Genomic DNA, 24,412 nt, shown 5'->3' on the forward strand with positions numbered 1-24,412 from the left:
AATAATTAGAACAGAGATAAAGAAAATAATTAATATATTGAATCGCTCTTGTGAACGAAGTTGTTTGGCTCTGATAATGGGATCTCACAGCCTTAGAAAATTGAAAAGTATGTCGGACTGCGATAAACACTATGAGCTAAAAAAGACCAAAATGCATCATATTCCAGATCTATAGGACGACAATACTTACCTGGATCCGTTCTGCACCGAGCCACCTCGTCGGATCCGCCCGTGCCACCTCGTCAGATCTTGCTGCCGCCTGGAGCACTGGGGCCGCGTGGTACAGGTTAGCCGCCATGCCCTTGGACTGGCCGCACCACCGCACACTGCCTGGGGTACTTGGGTCGCACGCCGTGCTTCCATCGACCAGGGCTTCGCGCCGCACCGCCGCCTTGCGACAGCACAGCGGCGCCCCCTGCAGCATCATCGAGGGCAGCATCGCGGCCCCCACTGCCCCACCGCCGCTAGCCTTGGCCTTCTGTGCAGGGCCACCACGCCGCCGCCAGCACACCCACAAACCACCACCACCACCACCACGCCAACACCACGAAGCCCGCCGCCACGCCGCACGCCGCACGCTACCACCAGAGCCCAGATCCGGCCGCCACCGGCCGGATCCGGGAGAGGGAGGGCCGGATCCAGGAGAGGGGAGAAGAAGGGGAGGGGCGGCGGCCCGGGAGAGGGAGGGAGTGGAGGGGCCGGCCGCCGGCGGGGAAGAAGAAGGGGAGGGAGGGGAGGGGCCGGATCCACGGCTGCCTGAAGAAGAAGGGGAGGGGCTGGCCGCCGGCGGGAAAGAAGAAGGGGAGGGAGGGGAGGGGCCGGCGCCGGCGGTGAAGAAGGGGCGGGAGGGGGAGGGTGCGGGAGGAGGGGAGGGGTGGGGTGGGTGCGGGGTGCTGGGGAGGGGAGGCCGGGGCGCGGGTGCGGGAGGAGTGGGGCTGGGGAGGTTGGGTCGGGATTTTAGGGGCGGACGGTTTTTTTTGTTTTTTTTTGTTTGCCGAGTGTTGTCTTTGGAACACTCGGTAAACCTGTTTTTTTGCCGAGTGTTTTTTTTACACTCTGTGAACTTCATATTTGCCGAGTGTTTTTTTGTTTGACACTCGGCAAACTGCCTTTTTTGCCGAGTGTTTTTTTTTGCCGAGTGTTTTTAGTATAGCACCCGGTAAAGAATTTGTTTACCGAGTGCCCGAGGGAATACACTCGGCAAACGTAAAAACACTCAGCAAATTTAAGGATTCCGGTAGTGGCGGGTACCTACGAGCACATCCGTCGGTGAGGAAAGCTCGTCGCCGGAGTGGAAAGTTCGACCTACAGCCATCGCGAGGGCGTGGAGGAGGAGAAGCGCGAGTGGAATGGAGGAGGAGGAGAAGCGCGAGGGGCATGCTCAACTGCGTCCTCCTCGCGAGGGGAACAAAGATAGAGCGCACTCCCGGAGGTCGACAGCGCACGCAGAGGGGGGAGGATGACAACTACGGCCGTGGGGCACGCGGAAGAGGAGGAGGAGGAGGACGGCCCGCGGAGGAGGACGACGGCGGCCATGGCGCATGTGCAGGATGCGCCGGAGCAGGGGCAAGGCGGTGGGTCGCCTTCAAGCTGCCAGGGGCGAGGTGGTGCTCCTCCGATGAGCTCCGGGTGGACGCCGAGGGTGGCCGAGACTGGGCGGCGGTGGCAGTACTAGTATCTCCACCATCACCGAGCGATGAAACGAGCCCGAGCGCAAGCCTGGCTCCGCAAGAACGAGCGATGCGAGTGTTTCTAGCAAGCCAACTTATACGTACGAAATGGACTTGTGGAAGCCTAGAGCAGGCCAAATAGAGAACCAAATAGGCCCAAGTTGCATTATGCAAGCCTGGCTAGGGACTAAGCCAGGGAACCAAACACACCCGGTATGACTCGGGACAGCCATACTCATGAAGGCCTGTATTCCTAGCCCTAAACTCAGAACGTGGGGTCTGGTGACTAGTCAGGAGGTGCCCCAACCGATAGTCTAGCCCCCTCTAGCTGATAATCAAATGGGTTCAGGTATCTATATAAGTTTGAAATTTTTTACAATAATTGGGGAAAAAATCGATGGCTGACATCGACCGAGAGCGGCCAATCCGACGGTAACAAAGGTAGGAGGCAACGGGAGGCAATGGGACGGAGGCAATGGGAGGCGATTGCTGTGTCTATGATCGGTGGGCCATATGCGCAAAAATCGCCTTCCATTGCCTCCGCAAATGTGGGGATTAGGACTGGGCGGTAATTCCATTCTCGTAGTTTTTTTTGATAAAGGGTAAAACGGTAACTCTATAAATGCAAAAATAATGTTTTGAGTAATATAGTTAGGATGGATAATACAATTAGTATAGTTAGTTAAATGAATATGTCGTTTACTTCTTCTAGGGTTCCACCGCCGCCGTCCTGCGAGCCGCCGCCGCCGCCGATGGGAGGAGGCCAGGCGCAGGGCAACGGGCCACCCCTACCCCTCATTCCTCCTCGCCATCATCCGCTCAGGCATCGCCCTCCTCCTCACCGTACTCTGCTCGGGCGCCGCCCTCGGCATTCGTCCATGGTGGAGCAAGAGGAGGCAGGAGAGGATGGGGGCCATGAAACCTAGATCCAAGCGCGCCATGAGGAGGAGGCGCCGGTGCTGACACCGATGCTAGTGCTGGCATGCTGCACATGACCAGGGGCAGGTTCGACACCACCACGGTGCTATCTGTGATGGGTAGGTTCGGCGTCACGCGCCTCGCGCTGGGGCCGCCGGCGCTGCTGGCCATCGTGCGCACCGCGGAGGAAGCGAACGCGGGCGCGGCCGCCCACGTGGCCACGCTCTTGGCGGTGAACTGCGGCGGCGCGCCCCTCGCGGCTGACCTCATTGCGCGCTTCTCGCGCACTTTACCCGGCGTAGGCGTTACCCAGGTTGGTTTCTCGCTGCTGCAAGTTCATGTCTTTTGATTCTTAGTTCAGAGAATATCGTAACTACTAGAGTAGTTCATACAAATCACTTGCAATTGTGTGTTCATCATAGCATACAGTGCTTGTTTCTAATTGGCAAAAGGGGTATGGTCTTACAGGATTGATGGTTTTCGTATACTAGGTTATAAACTGTCAAGTATGCTCTCTTTAGTTAGTGAATTATTTATTGACAAATCTCATTTGCAGATATGAGCTTGAATTAAATGTTCTTGGACTTAGGTTTTTAGTTTGACACAGCCATCATGTGTAATTTTGAGTTTTGTGAAAAGAAGTATGAAGAGCTACTGATACAACTATAGTTCTGTCAGCCGGTTCAACTTTGACTTTCATAGTTTGCAAAATTTCTGGTGGCTTGGTTGGAGCATTTGTAACATTGGGCAGGATTGGCATGTCATTGAACACATTAGTGCTTGCATTTCTGTTCTTCTAGGCAAGTTTTTCTCTATATTAGCTTCAAAAGCTTTGGAGCACTACCTGTTTAAGAAGGCTTTGCTTATATTTCACTTAACTAACCTGATGGTATAGCGGCAAAGCTAGTGTGAGTATATGCATTGATGATTTTTATTTGTAAGGATGAATACCTGTTCAGATCTACAACATGCATTTCTTTGGATAGGCAAATGGTTTAGTGCAGCAATTGTCTCGGTTAGATTTTCCTTTCTGGTACATGATGTCTATTATTTGTGTCCTGACAGAACTCACATCCACCATATCTGCTTCAATGAAAGGAGCAGTCAGCTTCTTTTTAATCATTGCAAATTTTAAGAGAAGTTTTCCACTACATTGTAAATGTGCAAGTGCAAAGATTGCTTGGATATATGAAACCGTAAGATTCTAATTATATTTTATTCTCCAACTTACGGCATTTTGACTGGGTGTTACTTTATAAATTCGTAGGTGTCATGGAACAAGTTCGGAGGTCCCTACAAGAGTTCGAGGAGAAGGCTACCGAACTTAAGAAGGTCCACAACAATGAGTATTTGAAGATCAAGCTTGACCGTACCAAAGCTAACATCAAGAAGATGAAACAGCAACATCAAACTGACACGGACATATCATTTGATCGTGACCAGCTGGACAAAGCAGAAGAGGAAGAGCTTGTTGCCTTTGCCAAAAGAATTGAAAAAGAACAGGTTGCCCAGCTAAAGAAAGCGCTAAATGATCAGCGTGATCTCTTTGCCCACATGATATCAAAAGAACGTGCTATTGCAGATGAAGTCTTACAAAAGACCCATCAAGAATATGATGAGAACATGAAGACACAACAACAAACAATTGATTCCTTGAGTAATCAAGCAAGGTCACAATTGGAAGGGTTGCAGAATGACTGCTCAAAGTTGAAGGGTCTGACTGACAACTTGAATGTCGAGGTAACCACGGTACTCTTTTAATTTAAAATTTTTACTATATACACAGTGATCTTAAACCCTCTATTGTTAGGACTTTAAGGTACCAGATGATATGATTTGTATGCCACGTTGGTACTTCGACATGGCAGTGGATAACTACTGTGCACCGGTATATATAATTTTTGGACATTTTTTTGTGTAAGAACTCGTTGTGCTCAAATGATTCTTATTCATGTAATCCCTACATGCAGTATTTGGCTATGAGATTTAAGGTTTTCAAATTGGAGGAGCTTTATTCTGATCTAGAGAAGTACGACATTCGAGCAGATTTGAGAGGCTTTGCAATTAAAGGCAGATCTGTTAAGTTCCACAAATTCATGAGGGCTTTGACCTATAATGGGCACATATTCGACTCAGAGGTATACTACCTCAATCCTGCTCCTTGGAGTAAGCCATCAACTGACCTTGTAAAGATAGTCGGAGAAGATGACGTGAACCAAATGGTGCGTGCTCATGCTGAACAGGGGACTAAGATTTGTCTTTTGTACCTAGTGAGTAGATATGAAGACCAAGACCCGGATGTGAGTATTGGTTCCTCTTGACAAATACTGCTCCTTGGAGTAAGCCATCAACTGACCTTGTAAAGTACCGATGCTCTAACATCTAATGGACTATAATGCAGGATGTGCCAATGGAATCATCTGATGAGTCCGATGATGAAGCTGACGGAACATCTAATACGAACGTGGTACTAAATAGTACTGAGGGCATAAGGTGAGATATTCGATCTATTTTCAAAGATATACTAGTTAAAACTTTAGAATCAGTCGTGTCCATATAGCAGTATGCAAAGTACAGTAACCTTCCATGCAAGTTTTGACATAGCTATGTCCTATGTGTTGCTGCTCTGGTGCTGACATTTAAGAAAGCGATCTCTTAGCATAATCGGAAGACATTTAGTTACTTGTCATGTCGGATACTTGTCATTTATGTAAAGATTGCTTGAAACCAATGAATTAAGAATCCATTGATGATTCATCTTTAAGCTGCACTCAATGTGTGACAAGAAGCTGAAATTTTAATTTATGCAGACAATCTGGAGATGATGGACAGCTACCTGGAGCTGGAGACAACCCTTGAGGCAGACCTAAAGGTGAGCGCGACCTTCGTGAACAAGAGCACACTGCAGCCGGAGAGTCTCAGCAGCTGTATCTCTAGACAAAGAAAAGGACGCTGCTCCAGCTATAGCTGACCAACAAGATGTTGCAGCTGAGGAAAAGGAAGCTCCTTTAGCAGCCTAACACGCAGACATGTACACACTCCGTAGGTGTCTTAGTTCTTGTGGTGACGACGATCTTTTCTCTCCTGTTTACCAGTTTGGTTTGTTTAGTATTTTGCCCTCAATATTTGTTTGGTGCAATGTCTATTTTTTGTTCATCTTCTCTGCCGATTACCGGCTTCCTTGGCCATGCAAATGATTTGATGCAGGTGGCCCTACATTTTGGATGTAACGATGTAGGTACACTCTGTCCAACTTGGGACTCCATTACTCCAATCCCCTTCCCTCTGAGACTAGAGGATAACATGAGTTCAGTTTGTGATGGAAACCGAGTCGCATAATTTTGCCTAAGTTTCCTTAGAGCTTTATAGATTCTAACATCTGAAGCTGAATCGGTTAACTTTTCTTTTCTGAATCAACAAAACACACTTGGTTTCACATTAACTCTCAGTTAATTCCATTGACTACCAAAAAGAGTGTCACTACGAGATTCATATTGGTCAAACTTTTTTTAAAATTTGACTAGGTTTATAGAGAAGATTAACAACATTTAAATCTCCTAATAAGGTTATTATGAAAATATATCCAGCGATTCAACTAACGATACTAATTATGCACTATAATGTTTTCTTATATGTATTTGGTCAAAGTTGAAAAGTTTGACTTTGTAGGAGTATAGGACAATGATAAATAGAGAGGGGTCAAGACAAGATTTAGGTTGTTTTACATCAACTATGCAAGAGCGGAGAGCACCAAACATGAGCAGGAACGATGAAGACTAGTCAGAACTCAGAGTTTAGCTGTGAAGGCCAAGGTGAATCCATCAATGGTGCTGTGCTGGGGCCAAGAGGGCAAGGGCTGCATGATCACATCACCATGGGCAACATCCTCGACCATGACTATTTGGACATGCCATCACCAGGCTTCACTTGAATTTGTCACTAGGTATGCTCGACGCGTGCTTAGGGTCAGAAGAAGACAACTTCAAGATTAGCCTCCGACCAATTCTTCAAATCGCTTGTAGGCTCAGGGGCTAGAATCACTGAGACCACTACGTGGCCTCGGTCGACTACGACAACAAGAGAGCATTCAAATGCAAAGAGTTCTCACATTTAGACATCAATCGAGACTAACCCTCCGCTTGATTCTTTGAATCGCACGACGACTCGAGGGCTATTGTCGTTGATATATACCTTGGACGATATCTCACTGCATGGACAACAACCCAAATGGGATAGGGTACACCAAGAAGGCTACACAAGAAGCCTAACTCATACGGGGTACCTCATCTTCTTGGTGGACAAGGTATAGCAAGATGTACTTAGAAACCAACTCTATGTTGTTGATTTTCTTGTAACGAACTAGAAAACCCATATGTAAACTAATTGGGACTCTCTCTATAACCCTACCCTTGGACTAGATGAGCGGTGTGGAGCCCCCAATCAGTATCTCACTACATAGCAATCCTAGGCAACTAGTCATCAGTAGCCCCTTCTAAACTCAAATCAGTTTGTTTGAGAGAGGATACGACCGACCAGATCCTGTATGGCGTATGCAACCGGCAAGCCACTTAACTCGAGCACCATAGACAGGCAGAGATCACCAGTATCCTTCATTCTATTCTTGCATCCCAAACCGAGCAGATAGATGCAATGCAATAATCACAAATATGAATGCAACAGCCAACAAACACAGGCACTGCAACGCATATCTGTCGCACTAAATTTCAAAACCATTTTATTATCAACCAAAACCATCTCTTCCGTATCAATATCTTCCCTTCATCTTACATGCTAATATTCTATACAGCAACTTCCTAGCTATGCTCCACAGAAATGTAATTTACTCCCAGGCATATGATCACCTCACCAAACAAATGTGAGATTGAGGGTGAGTTGGGATTGGATCTACCCATCTAGTAGTATACAACATCAGGATATACACTACTACTCAAAGTCGGCATATCACCATGGTACCCCACCGATTACAGTACAAAATTGAGTTGTTCTTCAGGCTTCACTTCTGGATACCAAACAAAACCCATCCCATCTACAGGATGCATGACCTAGTTTCCACAATAGCTACACTTTAGGTCTTCTCATCGTACAAGCACATCTTGGGACTGTTGCTTCCATACATCACAAGGTTCCACCTCAACCTGCACAAGGCCACACCTGTTATTAGATGCTTGACTTTTGCATGATTGTAATTCTAGTAACAACAAATCCACTCAATAGATATAAGACAACTGTGCTATCCTCTTTAGGGATTTTTTTAAACACCATGCATAAGCAAGTCATGATTTTTGTGTTTTAAAGCATAGGAAAAATACTGAAAGTACAAAAAACAGCATTGCATTTAGATCTGGCTAGAACCACAACTTTTTTGAGGCAAATTATGTAGTGTTCTCAAGTAGCAAATCGGGCAAGACGCTTATACGACTTGGTCACAAGGGTTTAACGCTGTGTAAAGCAACCATGGGAGCAATACAATACCTTAAATGGTTTATCGATCCACTGGAAAACACACCCTCGTGCCTCGACATTTTTTATCATATGAGGCGGCATCATGGATTTGAATGCTTCATGAAGCTTCACTTTCATCAAACAACCACAAACCATAAGAGTAGCTGTCACGCCATTCGGCGTTATACCCGCTAAATGGACGATGGTCATGTTCTGCAAGCCAGATATGCTAGAAAGGGACAGAAGTCCGATATCGGTGACTGAACAATACGACAAGTTTATCTGTGATGAGACATAGATGGTATTAGCACAATTGCAGAACATACATGGTACCATCAGATTCCAGTTACAGTTATAGGAGAAAAGGATAATACCTGACGGAGGCTATGAGAGAACTAGGAAAGGTAAAGCATTCCCACATCATTAATCTCAAAGCATTTCTTAATATCAAGCTTGGAAAGTAGCCTACACCCCATCGCTATTTCTGAGAGCCCAGTGGATGTAATCATGGGGCAGCCACGAATCTCCAGAGTATTCAGCTTTGCGCATTTTGAAAGTGATATCAGTGAACTGTCTGTTATTTCTGTACAGTAGGATAGATTGATACACTCTAGCATTGGACAACCCTGTGCAATTTGAATAATTCCATCATCACTAAGGCCTCCAAACCTGAAATAGAAAATATAAGTTAGTTTACTGACAAAGAACCAAATAAGGCATGTCTAATAATTACCTGTACAGATCAATGTTGTGGAGTTTTGGGCAAGACCTTCCAATGTGGGTAAGACCTTCATCGCTAATCTTCAAGAAAATTCCAATTTTTAGACTTGAAAGTTTGCTGCATCTGGCAAGAGCTTTCAATCCTACACAATATATCCAGGGTCAACTTTATGTTCATCTGGCAAAGAATAATTCAGTAACTAGTTCAGTAAGTACCTTCACCATCCAAATCACTGTCAGTAATAAGGTCCAACTCTTCCAAGTGAGAACAGTGCTTCCCGATCAGTTGGAGTGCTCCACTGGAAACACGGCTACAAGACTCCATCCTCAGAGAGACGAGGGAAGTGCATGAACTAGTTATGGCCGCTAGTGAAACATCAGTGATATTGCGGCAACAAGTAATGTCCAGCTTCAGCAGGTTCTTTAGTCTTGACACCGCAAAAGAGAGTTATGTATCCGTCACTCCAAAGCACTTGCTCAAGCTTAACTCCCTTAAAGAAACACAAGAGGTTCCAATAGCTTTTAGTCCATCAGCTATGAATTTGCAGCCTTCCAGCTTCAGGGTCCGCAGTTTAGGAATCTTCTGTAAGCTTCTCACCATAGAAGGAGTAACCTGATACACAAAGGATGTAAGTTAAGCTGTGAGGGCTCAAGTTATGCCCAGGTGATAGAATAATATGACTAGATGGTTGGCTACTTACAGGACAGCAGTATGAAAGATCTAGTTCCAATAGATTGGGTACCGACTTCAGTATGGCTAAAACTCCCACATCAGTGATATTCTGACACTGAGACAGATCAAGCATCTACAATAGTGCAAGCATGCGAGTTCAGTCATAAGCGGAGCTACTATCAAACAATTTCTTTTGTGAATTATGAAAAATACATATTTTAGTCAGTTGACTAGTTCATACAAGGTATCAGCAGAATTCAGAACCTAACAGTGACCAAGCAGATCAAAATACTACCAGTGTTTCAAATGAAGGTGATGTGTGATTGCTAGTAACAAGTATAAATCAACAAAAACAGCAAGGGTATGGGTTTCACATGACAAGGAAAGCAAATGTGCTAAATAGTGTAGTGTTTACACAAGACTAGGCCATTTTAGTTACCTTTGGCAAATCATATATCCAACACATCCTCAGGGAGCATTGTTTCCTACAAATGAAGAGGAACATTACCCATAAGTACACATGCCTCACAGATAGCCAGTTTTCAACTTTGATGAACATTACACTTAGCTTACCTCTTCTCTCTTGGAGCATGTTCGCCGATTGTGACCCTCACCCTTACACAGGGTACATTTCTTCTTAGATTTATCTGGAACTGACTTCAACTTTTTCTTCGGGGCCCCTCTGTCAGGCACATGTATGGGATCAAAGACATCTGCAGAATCAACATCCAGAGCTTGCGGTAGCACAGGACCAAACCTCTTGCCTCCGTTCTCTCCTCCATTTGGAGGGATCATAGCAGCTTCCTCATGAAGAACGCATTTCAGCCACCCATATGCTTCAAGTGATTGAGATGCTACGAAGGATGCCGTTTGATTGATATTGTGTAGCTCATGGTACCTCTGTAGGCTATCGGAATAGTCATACATGGCGCTCTTCCTTATAGGAGGAAATCCACGCTTGGCCCCCCTCATCCACCTTTCCAAAACACAGCAGTCTGGAAGCCTGTGTTCTCCTCGATGACCCAATACAAAGAAGATGTGTGAGCATGGGGTTCTAAGGGACTGTAACTTTAGACAAGAACAAGAAATTTCCTTCAGCTTGCGTTCAACAACGCATATCTCACATTTCACATAGTATTGTTTGTCTCCTTTATCAACCCTTCCAACAATATACTCAACAATATCATAGCCATCTACAGTCTCAATCCAATAACACTTGTCGGCTGCTTTTACGCTGTACTGCACATCAGCAAAATAAACACTTGGTGTGAATAAATTTGCAGCCTCTTTCTCAATAGTTGAAGCATCTGGTTGTAAGCATGGCTTAGAACTTGCTTGAAAGTCCAGATACGCTTCATTACTGTGCAACTTTGAAAGACAGTGGTCAGCGTACTGTATCAGCTCTAACAGTGTCATTTTCCGATCTAGATTAAACTGAATCCTAGAGTGTAGGCTCTCACTATGCTGGTTGCTCCTCAGTCCTAAGTAGCACTTACCAGCATGATACGCCACACACCAGATTTCCCTCATCTCATACATCTGGTACAGCCATGAGTCCTTATCTGTAACTTTCTCCTTTGCCAAGAATGCTATCCATTTCCTCTCAATCTTTTCTATGGAGCAACGATCATAAAGAAAACCCCTAACCTTATCCTTCAGATCCTGGGTGTGAAGATTACGTGCAATGCACACCTCAATATGCCATACGCATAGCTTATGCGATGAATTCGGCCACACAATACTGATTGCTTTCTGCATAGCATGGTCTCCATCGGTGATCATAGAAACCGGATGCTTCTGAATCATGGCATCATAGAATGACCTAAGTAGCCACACATACGACTCAGTATCCTCGTGAGAAAGAATTCCACAGGCAAAAAGAACCGTGCTTTTATGGTGATTCACCCCAACAAAAGGAACAAGGGTCAGGTTGTATTGATTCGTTTTGTACGTGCCATCAAACACGACGACATCACCAAACGCTCTATAATCCATCTGACATTGAAAGTCACACCAGAGCAGTCCCGTCAGGTGCCCTCTCCCATTAGTCTTGTACTAGAAAAAGAAATCAGGATCTCTACGTTTCGATTCTGTCATGTAACTGATGATTGTTCGAGCATCACCACCGGAAAGTGTCTCCGCCTTGTTGCGATGGCAGAAATTGTAAAGGTCCCTTGATGTAAATCCAACCTTATCATACCCACCGTACCGCCTAACCATAATATCTATTATCTGGTGTTTGCGGATCCCAGAAATTTGCAGCTGTACAATCTCTGCTTTCTGATCATCGCTAATTCTTCTATGTGAACGCAGAAAGCAAGCAAGGTCTGGTTCCGTCATCGGATGGTTGTGCTCGTCGATGAAATCCTTCACATACCACTACTCTGTGTTTGGATCCTGTGCAATCACAAGTTAAGCACGACATCCACAACGAGTGATATTCCATGGCCTCCGCTTCTTGATCTCCCCCCTCACCTCCTTCTCTGCACGGAAACCTTCACAGCTGCAAACAAACTTTCGAAGGGTCCTCTCATTATGGCCGTTGTCCCACTCGCAGTATTCCTTTCTCACACTAAATCCTTTCTCATAAGCGTAGTTGTTATAAAACTCAAATCCGTCGTCCTCACTGCCAAACATCTTCATAACAATTTCACTGTACTCCAGCAAAGAATCATCATCCGACATTTCCTCCTGAAAAATGAAGCTTTCATTAGGATGCATAGGTTTTCATTATTGAAATTCACTTTGCACTTGAAGTTTCAAATTTTAGCAGCCTGCCATGTTCTAAAACTGCAGCCTATGTTTATATGCATTTAGAAACTTGGAACCAGCCAAGGTGTAACAGAAACAAGCTCCACCAAGGTGTAACAGAAACCAGCCAAGGTGCATGAGCAGTGACCTATTATATCCAAAAATAATACAAGACTGTATGGAAAATGGACCATTGGCCCATTTACTTTGGATTTTGGTGTTTGATGACTAACACAACCAAATTGGACTAATGCATTTGTAAGTGTTTGTTTTGTAGTTCAATAGGGTGCAAGATGTAACTTGGACAAAGGCGACGTGATGATCCGATGATCAACACCTCAAGCAAGACCTTAGGAGCACAAGAGAAGACCCAAGATATCAAGCAAAGTCCAAGCATGAAGATTGGAACCAAGCCATAAGCAAGATCACAAAGAAACGAGTTCACTGAGGTGACCGGACGCTGGGCAGAGGACTTGGCAGACAGGAGACCGGACACTAGACCGGACGCTGGCGGCAACCGACCGGACGCAGGACAGTAGCGTCCGATCGAGTATAGTAAGGTTCCAGAGCGGCAAATCTACGACCGGACGCGTCCGGTGGCAGGCGACCGGACGCTGGCCAGCGTCCGATTAGTATATTGCCGGCTCAACGGTCGGGACGACCGGACGCGTCCGGTCAGGACGATTCAACGTCCGGTCAGTAGCAGTTTCGTGGGAATTCGACCCCAACAGCTACTTTCTCAGTGGGGCTTATAAATACAACCCCCAGCCGGCCATTTGAGTTGTGTGGAGCTGAGGAAACATACCAAGGGTGTTGATACACCATCTTAGTGATCTCCACTTGCATAGTGCTTAGTGATTCATCAGGTGATTAGCGTAGGTGCTTTGCGAAGTGCTTAAGTTGATTAGACCACCGCTTATGCGCTTGCTCTAGGTTTAGGCCTAGTGTTTAGTGAGGTTTGCATACCTCTTACCACTCGGTGCTTGCGAGCACCATTGTTGTACATAGGAGGGGCTTGAAGTCTTGCGAGATCACACCAACCACGTTTGTGGTGTGGCCGCCACCGTGTACCGGAGGGAACAAGGCCCGCGACGTTTCGGCCGTAAGCTTGATAGTGAAGACGGCGGGGAGCATCCGGGAGAGGCTTGCCGGAAGGCACATCGGAGACCCACTTGCGCGTGGGGAAGGCCTGAGGCTATCCACGGAGTTACCCGACCGGGAGCTTGGCTCTTGCGAGGGATTCCTTGCGAGGGGCTCCAACTAGGACTAGGGGGAAGCTTGCGCTCTTCTCGATACCTTGGTAAAAATACCGGAGTCGTCGATGGGAGTTTGCATATCTCTACCTTGCTCTTTAGGTTCCGCATTTACATTGATTACATTACTTGTTTTGCGGTAGAGATAGCAACACACTAGCAAAACCATAATTGCACATCTAGATAGTTTATCTATTGCATAGGTTTTGCTAGGGTTAGAAAAAGAGGTCATAGTTTAGAGTTAGAATTTTTAAGTTGTCTAATTCAACCCCCCCCCCCCCCCCCCCCCCCCTCCTCTTAGGAATCACGGTCCCTTCAAAGACAACCCCGACAAGAGGGAAAGATAATCACATAACTAAAACATCAATAAGCTTCAAGCACAAGTTTCAAATATAAGAGCCAAGCTGCTGCCGCTGCTCACCTGGGATAAGAGCCAAGCTGCTGAGGTGCTTCTGTTCACCTGCTTTTGCTAAAGAACTAAAGCTACTAGATGTTTGGAGTAGCCCCTGGAGCTTTATGACATATTGACATGCTTCTCATCAGTAATAAGAGCTTGGGATCTAAACAAAATATTGTAAGAAATTTTTAGAACAGCAGGTAATGAAAGTTATACGAGATAGTATAATTCTGATCATGTCATGCTAAAAGTTCAGATTAGTATAATTCATGTATTATTGCGAGAATCTGAATCTTATGTCTCCATTGTTCTTATAATGATTTGGGCAAATGCCATTCATCATCGGCTCTATTTTTTTCACAGATGTGGCCAACTAAATTCCAGAACAAAACAAATGGAGTGACTCCCACTCTCCCAGGTGTTGTATGATTCAGATCAAGACTTGGTAAAAATTCAGATTAGTCTAATTCAGGTATTAATCTTAAAATGGTTTGGGCAAATGCCATCATTCATCATCTGCTCTGTTTCTTTGGCAGAAGTGGCCAACTAAATTCCAGAATACAACAAATGGTGTGACTCCCAGGTGTTGGATCTGGTTTTGTAATCCTGAATTAAGTACATTATTTTCAAAGTGGATTGGTTCTGCCAATTGCGTGCTTAATATAGACAAACTTGCAGAACCGAAGAAGGTATTTCCATTTTGGTATTCTATTTTTTTAATTTGTTACTAACTTAAAGTTTATACTCTTTACGTTACCTATGCTTTATTCTCACACGCTGTATTTTGCTAAGCCTGTACTTAGAGCAAGCTTTCATGAACTTATGATTTCAACATAACACAAAATAATGAGATGATCGAGCAAGCAAACTTCACATAGAAAAACTTTTTATTAAGGTAATCTACAGTCAGTACATGTTCCTTGGATGTATGACCAAATTGCAGCGACAGTGAATATATGCATGTCGCACTAATAGGCAACAACAGTAATAACTTCATCGGTTTTGATTAGCAGTGGTTTCAATTCCCAAAGACATGCTGCTTTTCAACATATTGATATAGCCCACCAAATACACCAAGACAATTAGTGTTGGATCACACATATTCAGTGCCGCTTTGTAGCCATCAGATATACCATGATGTTTTTGGTAAGCATTGTAAAATATAAAGATCAGAGGAGACATGCTCATATACTTCAGTGCACCTTCTGAGCCATCAGATATGCCGTGATGTTTTTTGGTAAGCACTGTATGCAACCAGATGTTGTAGCTAATATGAAATGTTCACATCTTAGTATTGACTCTATGCAAATTTACAGATCAGAGGAGACATTCTCATATGCTTGATCTGAGAACCTGGTGGAGCTTATGAAGCATATTATCATTGTTACTTGCACAGGAGTCTATACTATTAGGGGCTCTTTTGGAAGCAAGAGGGAGCAAAACTCAGGGATGGAAAACCCCCACTAAGAACTAGAATGATAATTAGAATGATATCTCCATGGATTACCCACACAGGGAAAAGTCCGGGATCTCGGAGGGATTGGAGTTTCTAAATTAGGCCTACATGTAGGAGTAGCTATCAGTTCCCCAAAATATAAAAAACGCAAGATGGAGGAATATGCCATATTGTGTCCACGCAACTGTTGAGATAGATGCACTGTGATGGATCTATCAAAGTCTCCTACAAATAAAATGGAGTATGCATATTACTTTTGTGGCACAAAAAGTACCACTTTATTCCTTACATGGAACTTATCTACATTGCAGCAAGCAAATTTCATGGCACCGTAATTTTACATTTGTGAGATCTTGACGCCTCAAATCATGTAGTTTAAAGAACACTATAGAATTTCAAGGTAGTAGAGACAACATTTTCTGCTCAGTTTGAGTCAAATGTCATCGGAAAACAATTGCATTTCTCTCTTCCTCTACTCTCACTTACATAATGTCAGAGCTTAATGTATGCTACGAAGCAAAAAGACTTTGCAATCTCAACCGAAAGCATATTTTTTAAGAATAGAAGAATAAATAATCAAACATATTTACCCTTACACTATTGCTAGAAGGTGCTTTCATTTCCTTGCCCTCGCTGATACAAAAGTAATCAGACATCAAACAAAAGAAATTCTAAACGTTAGAAATCCCACGTAGAATCACCACTGGCTAGCTCAACATGGCGCGGCAACGCCGCGCCCTAGGTTTTCTAGTACACAAAGGAAATATGCTCGATTTCTCCATATGAAAGAGTAGTGAATGGAATCAGAATGAACACAAACCAAATTGATTCGAGGTTTCATCATGTGATCGGATTACAGGGGAGTTGGTACCTCGAGGCTGGCCTCGGACTGGAGGGCGGCGAGGGCACGCGGGAATCCGGCAGACTCGACGAAGGCGGCGACGGAGGCGACCACCGCGGCACTCACGCTGGGGGCGGGGGCAGCGCGCGGCTGGGCCGCCGTCGCGACGAGGCTCCGGCGGCGGCTAGAGGGAGGGAGAGAGCAGGGCAGCGGTCGCTAGGGAAAGAGCAGGGCAGTGCGGGCGATGGCAGGCCGGCGCGGCGCCGTGCGAGGGCGGCGGTGGCGGTGGCGGCGGCGGCTTTGGTGAATGCGTGCGAGGGTCGGGGCGTCGGGCGATGCCGAGTGCGAGGGCGAGTCGGGACGACGGCGTCGGGCGCGGATCGGGGAGGGGGCGCGGCGAGTAGTGATAGGCACGTGAAATGACCAACATACCCTTTAGGATGATAATTAATATTTTATGGAGGCAATGGAAGGCAACGCGGGGCAATTTCAAGTACCGTAAAAGGGCTCATATAAGTTTATCACAATTGATGGATAGAGAATATTACAAGTATTTTTATTTGTGTCTGGCACTTTCCATACTATTAGAATGATCGCAGGATCGGCCAACAAACCGAGCTATACGGGCCTAATTTCCATCTACTCTGCCCTGATCGGGCAACAAACCCAAAGTCACTAGCTTGGTCCTAAGGTGCCCGAGCTATAAGAAGGGGTCACAATGTCTAATCAAGGGAGGTGATAAGACACTGATTAGCTACACTAATAACCTACCAATCAAGGTAAGCTCGGAGCGTCTCCTGAAGACCTACGCCAAACACTAGCCAACCTATGTCGGCGTCCATCTCACCATCGACGCCATGCCTGCTGAACAATCAAGCACGGGACATTAGCAGCCCTCTGGGCATCTTTGTTCTATAGGTAATCTAAGTGCAATTAAATGCTAAGGGCAAATTGGGTGTTCTTGTGATTCAACTAATCGCAATCCTAATTAAGTATAAGTTCTAACACATGCTTATACATCTAATATCAGTCGTGAGCTCAAGGCAAGACAAGAACAATTCTGCAAAGCCTTAGTCCAATCCGCAAAGGAGTCAAGAAGAGCCTGTATTGTGTTAGAATAGAAACAACTACGGTACTTTGAGTATGGCCTTTCTTGAAGACTTTTTCTCAACTTTCAGGCACCTATGTTTCTTGGTTTTTCCTGTAGTTGGGTTTGAAGAGCTACTGAATTCGATTTGTAAAATTTGAGGCACCTAAGGTACCTGGATTGAATTTGAAGCTAAAATCCCTTGCAAATACTTTTTATAAATTTGTAAATCTACAAACAGTTAATTTTGGTTGGTGGCATCAACCAGGAGATGCCAAGAAATGTGCATGGGGTGGACTTATCAACCCTACATGGTTTACATTGACCTCAAAATAGAAATATTTACATTACTCTATTTGCACGAAAACATGTCATTCTAGCTTGTCCTATATCACACTATTTTAAATTTGACCAAGGTTGTAGAGAAGATTGCTAAAATCTGTGACACCAAATGGAACAATAGACATGTTATGAAAATATATTTCATAATGAACCTATCGATACTTAAATGGAAATATAAATAGTGATATTTTATTATAAAATTAATCAAATTTAAGATAGTTTAACTTAGGATAAAACTAGAATGACATAATTTTTATGACGGAAGTAAAGATAGGCTTTGTGGTTGGTCTTCCCTGACATCAACTAAGCTATTGCACTCTGTTACGAGCTTAACAAATGGATTCATTCGGCACCCTCACTATCCCCCGAGAGCTGTCATCAAATCTCCAGAGGTGATCGATTAATAATTGTGCAGTGTTAGATTTAGAGAGGGACGCCCCTATCAATTTCGATTCTTTATTAGGAGCTTTTAGGAGCAACGTTTGACCTGCCTAACTGCCGTAGTCCGCTGACCGAACGACCCGTGCAAGCCACGGCCGAGCCTACCGATAAGTCGGTCTTGGAAGCAGCTTCCTAGCGATAGCGAGTTGAGTTCCCAGTTCTAAACCTTTGTTATTTGTAGGTGACGGAGCATTGCCTTCTTTCGGAACCCCGAATCCCAAAAAAAAAATGTCACCGAACACTGTCCATTTGCCGTTTCAGTTTCTGTTTGTCCTCTTCATTTTACTGCTGCTTGCGAGCGGAGGCCTTGGACCAGGTGCATCATGCGGCAGTAGTAAGTACAAATTAAGTGCTTCCACTCTGTTTCGTTTTAGGCTTTGCTTGTATAGGCTGGGATTACGTCTACTCCATGGGGCTACAATGGGATTAGTTCAATTTTATGGCCAACTATGGCGATTGGTGTGACCTGCTCATTTGTTTCCAACCAAACTCTATACTTCTGTAGGCTTATCGTAAATTATAGGTCGTTTTAGCTTTTTAGGTACATTGTTTTTACTATGCATCTAAAAATTTGATATGCCTATATACATAATAAAAATTATGTATCTAGAAAAGACAAAACGAACTATAAAATTGTAACGGAGAGAATAGATTGTATTTCAGATTCTAGAAGGAATTGAATTGGCTACTAAGTGGTTCAGATAGTTTTTTTTCATTTGGCGAAATATGGGATTTGTTTCCTATAATTGAATACAATAACTGTTACATTAACCTTACCTCAATCACATCAACGTTATACACCAATGATATAACGCTGTCCATTTCCCGTTTCGGTTGCTGCTTTTCCTCTTCATTTTACTGGTTCTTGTTTGTGAGCGGAAACCATGGAGGTGGCCAAGCAAGCAGGTGCAGCATGCCACACTAGTACTCCCTCACTTTTTCATCTTAAGCTCTGCTTGGATACTCAGGGATTACCTCTACTCTAATCCATACTATTGGTGCGAAATCAATTCACTTGTACCGCCAATCTACGGAGATTGGGGCTAATGGTATCCATACAAAGACAAATTCTAAAAGAAATACGGACCTATTTCCATTACCTCTGCTCAATCACATCAACGTTACGTCCATCTAGTATAGATAAGTTACTATGGGCATGATTGGTTGCGGAGCAAGCCTTGAGCAGGATGGCTAAATTGTGCTAGTCCGAACAGGGGCGGAGCTCTTGCATGGCAAGGTATGGCGCTCGCCGTACCTTGAACTCTCAGAAATTTTTACCTCCAAATCACTCTGTACCATGGATATATTAATGAAGATGAAGTTTCACTGTTACAAAGAACAATAGCGACTCGACTATTACCTTGACGTTCTCTTGGGCTATTGGCCTATTGCTGCTACCTTTTTTAATTAAATGAGAGTATATCACGTATATGGGCCTTTTGGCCTTATCCTTGGCCTGCTGGCTGCCGCAATCGATCTTCTACCGAGAGTTTCCTTCTATACGACTTGCGAGGGCGACGATTCAACTTACCGCTCGTCCGCTCTACGGTTCGCGGGCTGCGTCGCCGCTCGATCAGATCAGTCAGGCGATCATCGCGAGCGCGACTGCGCTACGCGAGTCCACCTTCTGTTCGAGCAACTCCGCCTCCGGGAGTCCTTGCATCGTCGACGACCTACTGCGTTTCGTTAGGGGCAGACCCTGCAAGTCTGAATTTCTCATTAGTCCTGGCGTCGGTAAGTTTATTTTGTAGATGGCAAACTTGCTATAGCTTATGAGTATGAACAGGCTGCTGTCACAATTGAAGAGATGGAAAATGATATAGCAGTTGAACATCGACATACCTTAATTTTTTTTTTCATCCTCCGCCACTGGGTCCAAAGAAGCTGAGCTGAGCTTGTGTAGGTGGTTATTTGGTTGTCTTTGTTGTTGGTCCGGTATGAGATAAGGTCGTATTTAGTTGCATTGGATGCCCCAACAAGACTGTAGTGTATGGAAACTACTGTTCCATGTTTTGTACATGTTCCTCTAACCTTTATTTATATTTAATATATTCGTTGCCTAACTTTTAGCCCATCATTGCAGCTGATCCGAGCAGCAACAACTGTCCAAATCTGTCCCCTGTCCACCCTCCTCCGAGCTGTTCATAATGGTAAGCATTTGAGAGGGAGTGTAAACTCTGTACATGATGTACAGGAAGATCAAAGACGTGACGAGAATCTCCAATTTCTTCAGTCTGTACAAGGTTAGCGGCCTCGACTTCCATTTATATAATATAGGCAAAAAAAAATCCAAAATACTCACCTCACACACACAAAACAAGCACTTATTTCGCCTCACCACGGTACAGAAAGCCCTAGGAGACTAGGCCTTCCGTATACTAATTATGTATGCCTTTGAACTGGAAAAAGTTTGATATACAACGAAGCGGTCTATTTTTTTGAATGTCTTGATTGAAAATGGAGGCAACAAAATCTTGCTCTCCCCTTATGTCCCAATCTTCCCTGTTCTGCTCTGTACATGTGGTCACATCTGTGTGTAGTGTGTAGTGTTCAAAGAGACGAATATTGAGTTTTGCAATATTGAGCATCAAAGAGAGATCAAGCTACGATTCGCGACGAATATTGAGTTTTGCAATAGGGACGCGGCTACAAACTATAGAGAGAGCACTCTCCATAAAACTGAAGAATAATCTAGGGTTTACAAACAAATCTCACCTCGGCTGCTGAGGGGCGCACTATTCGATCGTGAGCTTCCACCGGCTATGCCCTTGCCCCCAATGGTGGTAAAAAACTGGCAGATGCCAGCCATCGTGCGACGACTCCGCATCCGGCGTGCGCACAACTGTGCAAGAGATCTTCTCCAACATTCACTGGCATCGGGTCCATCGATTCCTCGTACTGCATAACGAACCATGCAAGACTTTCATTGCTGGTCTGGAGTGTCATAGGGCATGCAGATGCAGGATAAAACAGCTGAACTGGCACCTTAACTCCATGTGATCGATAATCTCACTCTGCCAGTTATTCATGTTCACTCAATCTGTTTGCCTACTAGTTTGAGTGAGGACAGACGACCAGATATTACGTGTTTCTAAAAACTAAGATCGATCTCAATGTGTCCTCTTCCAAGAAAAGCGAGGAGCAGACCATTTCGATTTTTCGAGCACTGTTCTTCGTGTTTCAGAAAAGTGGTTATCTCATAGCGAGTACAGGAATTTATAACTAGGAACACCCAGAACACACGAAAAATACTTCATCTAAAAGTGGTGCTTTTGGTCAATTCTCAGCTGGGGCACCGAAATACTTAATCCTGTCAAGCAACTAAAATAGTAGCAGAACTCAAAGGAAAGATTTCAAATGCGTCTCTGACTTCTCAGCACATTAGGGCGGTGTCCATCCCTAACAAATCAGTAAGATCCAAATATTTCAATCGCGGCTGAGTAATCAACTACTGTATAGTAGGATCCAAAGATAAATAGTTGGAAAATGCTATTGTGAAATTAGTAGTTAAACTGAAACTGGCGTTTACACGATTATATATAGTCGAAAAAAAACTTTCCACAATTGTTATACTGGTGACATGCCGAATGAGTACGTATTGCAGTGCCACTCACTCGCCACTGGTTTTGCTCAAGAGATGAACTGGCATTCCATTTGTAACGTGTATAAAAATGAAACGCCTGAGCTGGGATCACGCACAGGTGCTCCAGCTAACGAAGTTACGAAGACAAGAGATGCCCATTCAAACTGTTTGCCAACCTTTCTGAAATTCCAGGTTTCCTCTCTTTCCAGAACATTGAGGACCTAACCATTTGGAGCACTGTTCTGCATGCTGCAGGGAAGAGAATTGATTATCTTCCTAGAGAATTAGTAGGTAGTGCAGGAATTTATATCTAGAAACACCCAAAATAAGAATATGTTTGGTGCTTTTGGTCAACATTCAGATCGAGGATCAACAAAACGTGAACCTGATAAACAGCCAACCGTAGCAGAGCTCAAAGCGAAATTCCAAATTATACAACCTCACACACATCCAGATTTCAGACTAAACCCTGCACTGAATTGCAGACTGTTGATGCTCTCCTATGTTGATTAGGATGTCAACTTTGGATGTAAGGGGAAAATGAACAGGGTTTCTGGCAAAGGAGAAGAGGACGCAAGGTTAGCTACCAAAAGAAACCTGACGTATATGCATGTGATGCCAGATTTCTGAATGCCAAAGTTCCATGTAGAAACCTGATGGTGCCCGATGCAGCCTTCTGCGGTAGATAAGATTGGATCCAATAAGGTGTGATCCAACTGACCGACAAGGATTAGAGGATCACCTTCTTTTTGAAGTAAATGGCAAGAGCTCTGTCTTTCAATTATGAGGGAAAAGGAGTAGAAAAACAGAGTTAGGAGACTGAAACAATAGCTCCTAGATGCTGCCAGGAAATGGTGCTGACAGGGCGCCAAAGCCCACCCTCTCACATACAAGCAGCAAACAAACAAATGAGAAACTAATTACAACGGATCAAAAGCTCTTTTCCGTTGATCAATGTCTCCTTTTACCCTCAGAGCCACTTGTTGTGCTGTTTGGAAGCGGTTTTCAAAAAATATCCGATTCCTTTCGTTGCAGAGGTTCCACATGACGTAGATTGCCAAGCCATTAAACTCTTCCAAAAATTATCCGATTCCTTTCTTTGCAGAGGTTCCACATGACGTAGATTGCCAAGCCATTAAACTGTCATTGTTGCTCTTTCCTGACCATTTGTGCCACCACCTCCCAGCACAAGCTGATGGTCGATGATTCCTCCACGTGCTGGATCAAGCCCAAATTGAAGTCCTCCCAAGCCAGCACTTGATTCCAGACTAATTTTGCCAAAGGACACAAAAGGCACAGGTGAAGGCCAGTCTCAAGTGGTCCACTGCACAAACTGCAGCTACCCTGGTGTGGCCAGCCCTTACAGTTACAACTAGATTATCAGCTGTAAGAATTTTGTTCTGGATGCAAACAATTTGCACTTGTTTTCTGTGGCTTAGAGGATCATCGATGAGAGTATCCACAAAAGCACCAACTGTCCTCTTTTCAAGTGGATCAGCTTGTAAGAAAAACCATGCCAAGAACTACAGCCTATGCCTCTCCTCAATGTACCCTTCACACTCCAGCCTTACGATCACCTTAACAAGTTAAGTACCTGTTTTGAAACAAGTGGGTTGCCCTAATTAGCAATTGTTTTGCTCATGTTTTGCCTGAAACGCTTGAAGCATGATAACAGGTGGTTGTGCTTTATACCACAAGTTTTTATAAGTACCCTGTCAAAGAATGACCACAAGTGCTTGTAAGTCCCACGTTTGGGTTCTGCCATCAACTTTTGTGCCAATACATAAGTACATAATAACCAAATAAAATTACAAAAACAACATGGATTTGACATGGGCATGTGTATATGAAGGACAAAAATACCATCTGCTTATTTCACAAGATCATACTTATGCTACCTGAGTTTCTAATGCAAAAATGTGATATTTATTCATAACTCATTCAAATTCTAACCTGTAATTAAACTAATGAATTTGATTAAGTAAATAAAATGGGCTAATACACATCTTCAAATTGGTACAGTTAAGACTCTTTGTGTTGGTAGAAGAACAAAATGCCAATTAATTCAGTCCAGTTAAGGACATTCTAGAGAAGATAAGCATTACCTTTGAAGATTAGTTTGCATTGCAAGAGTCGCCCATCAACATAGTATGGAAGGGACATGACGGATCAGATGATGATCCTCGCCGATTCCCAGAGCGCGTCTGCTGCTCAACGCAGGGCAGCTATGAAGCACAATCTTCCTAAGGGATCTGAAGTCTGGGATGAAACTTGGTAGCTTCTCCAATGCCTTACAGTTCACAATCGCAAGATATTGAAGAGAGGATGCAGCAGCTTTGAAGCTCTCTGGAAAACCCATCAGTTTCGGAAGGCCAACAAGTTGGAGCCAGCGAATACTCCTCAGCCCAGTCAGGGCATCCCCTGGTTCCATCAAATCCAACACTGCACAATTGTTAATTGACAACCTCTGGAGGTTTGACAGATGCCTTGTTGAAGAGGGAAGAGAAGCCAGCTCTGGGCAGTTGGATATACGTAGCTCTCTGAGGGCAGTGAGGCTGCCGAATCCATTTGTTAAAGATGTTAATTTAGGGCAATAGCTTAACTGAAGAAATGTCAAAGAAGACCAGCCACAAAACCCATCTTTCAGTAAATATTTCTGTTTCGAGGTCAGGGAAAACCACGTAAGGTTGATAAATCCATGCACAAGTTGGTCGCACCTACCGAGATTAACTGTTTGTAGATTGACTAATTTACAGAAAGTATCTGGAAGGGATTTGAGTTTCTTATTCCATTGCAGGTCCAGGTACCTTAGGTGCC

At 44.3% G+C, this 24,412-nt stretch overlaps 1 protein-coding gene and 1 pseudogene across 1 annotated transcript; both read right to left on the reverse strand.

Moving 5' to 3' along the window:
- Positions 1 to 7,306: 7,306 nt before the first annotated feature.
- On the reverse strand, positions 7,307 to 9,577 carry LOC136529524 (F-box/LRR-repeat protein 3-like; annotated as a pseudogene).
- A 316-nt stretch (positions 9,578 to 9,893) lies between these two features.
- LOC136526463 (protein FAR1-RELATED SEQUENCE 5-like) lies at positions 9,894 to 12,129 on the reverse strand. The gene is made up of 3 exons (XM_066519123.1): positions 11,920 to 12,129; positions 10,018 to 11,439; positions 9,894 to 9,929 (listed from the first exon to the last, which is right to left on the reverse strand). Exons 1-3 carry the CDS (start codon positions 12,127 to 12,129, stop codon positions 9,894 to 9,896), a joined length of 1,668 nt encoding a protein of 555 aa, XP_066375220.1.
- Positions 12,130 to 24,412: the final 12,283 nt, after the last annotated feature.

Source organism: Miscanthus floridulus, chromosome 19, assembly GCF_019320115.1.
Source record: "Miscanthus floridulus cultivar M001 chromosome 19, ASM1932011v1, whole genome shotgun sequence".
NCBI lineage: Eukaryota > Viridiplantae > Streptophyta > Magnoliopsida > Poales > Poaceae > Miscanthus > Miscanthus floridulus.

What these genes read in the sequence shown, in the direction of transcription:
- LOC136526463 (XM_066519123.1), bottom strand. Translation starts at nt 12,129, where the DNA reads ATGTCGGATGATGATTCTTTGCTGGAGTACAGTGAAATTGTTATGAAG. An exon ending in GTTTCCGTGCAGAGAAGGAG is followed by an intron (nt 11,440 to 11,919) that starts GTGAGGGGGGAG and finishes TTTCAATGTCAG; the next exon opens with ATGGATTATAGAGCGTTTGG. An exon ending in CATGCTCCAAGAGAGAAGAG is followed by an intron (nt 9,930 to 10,017) that starts GTAAGCTAAGTG and finishes CTTCATTTGTAG; the next exon opens with GAAACAATGCTCCCTGAGGA.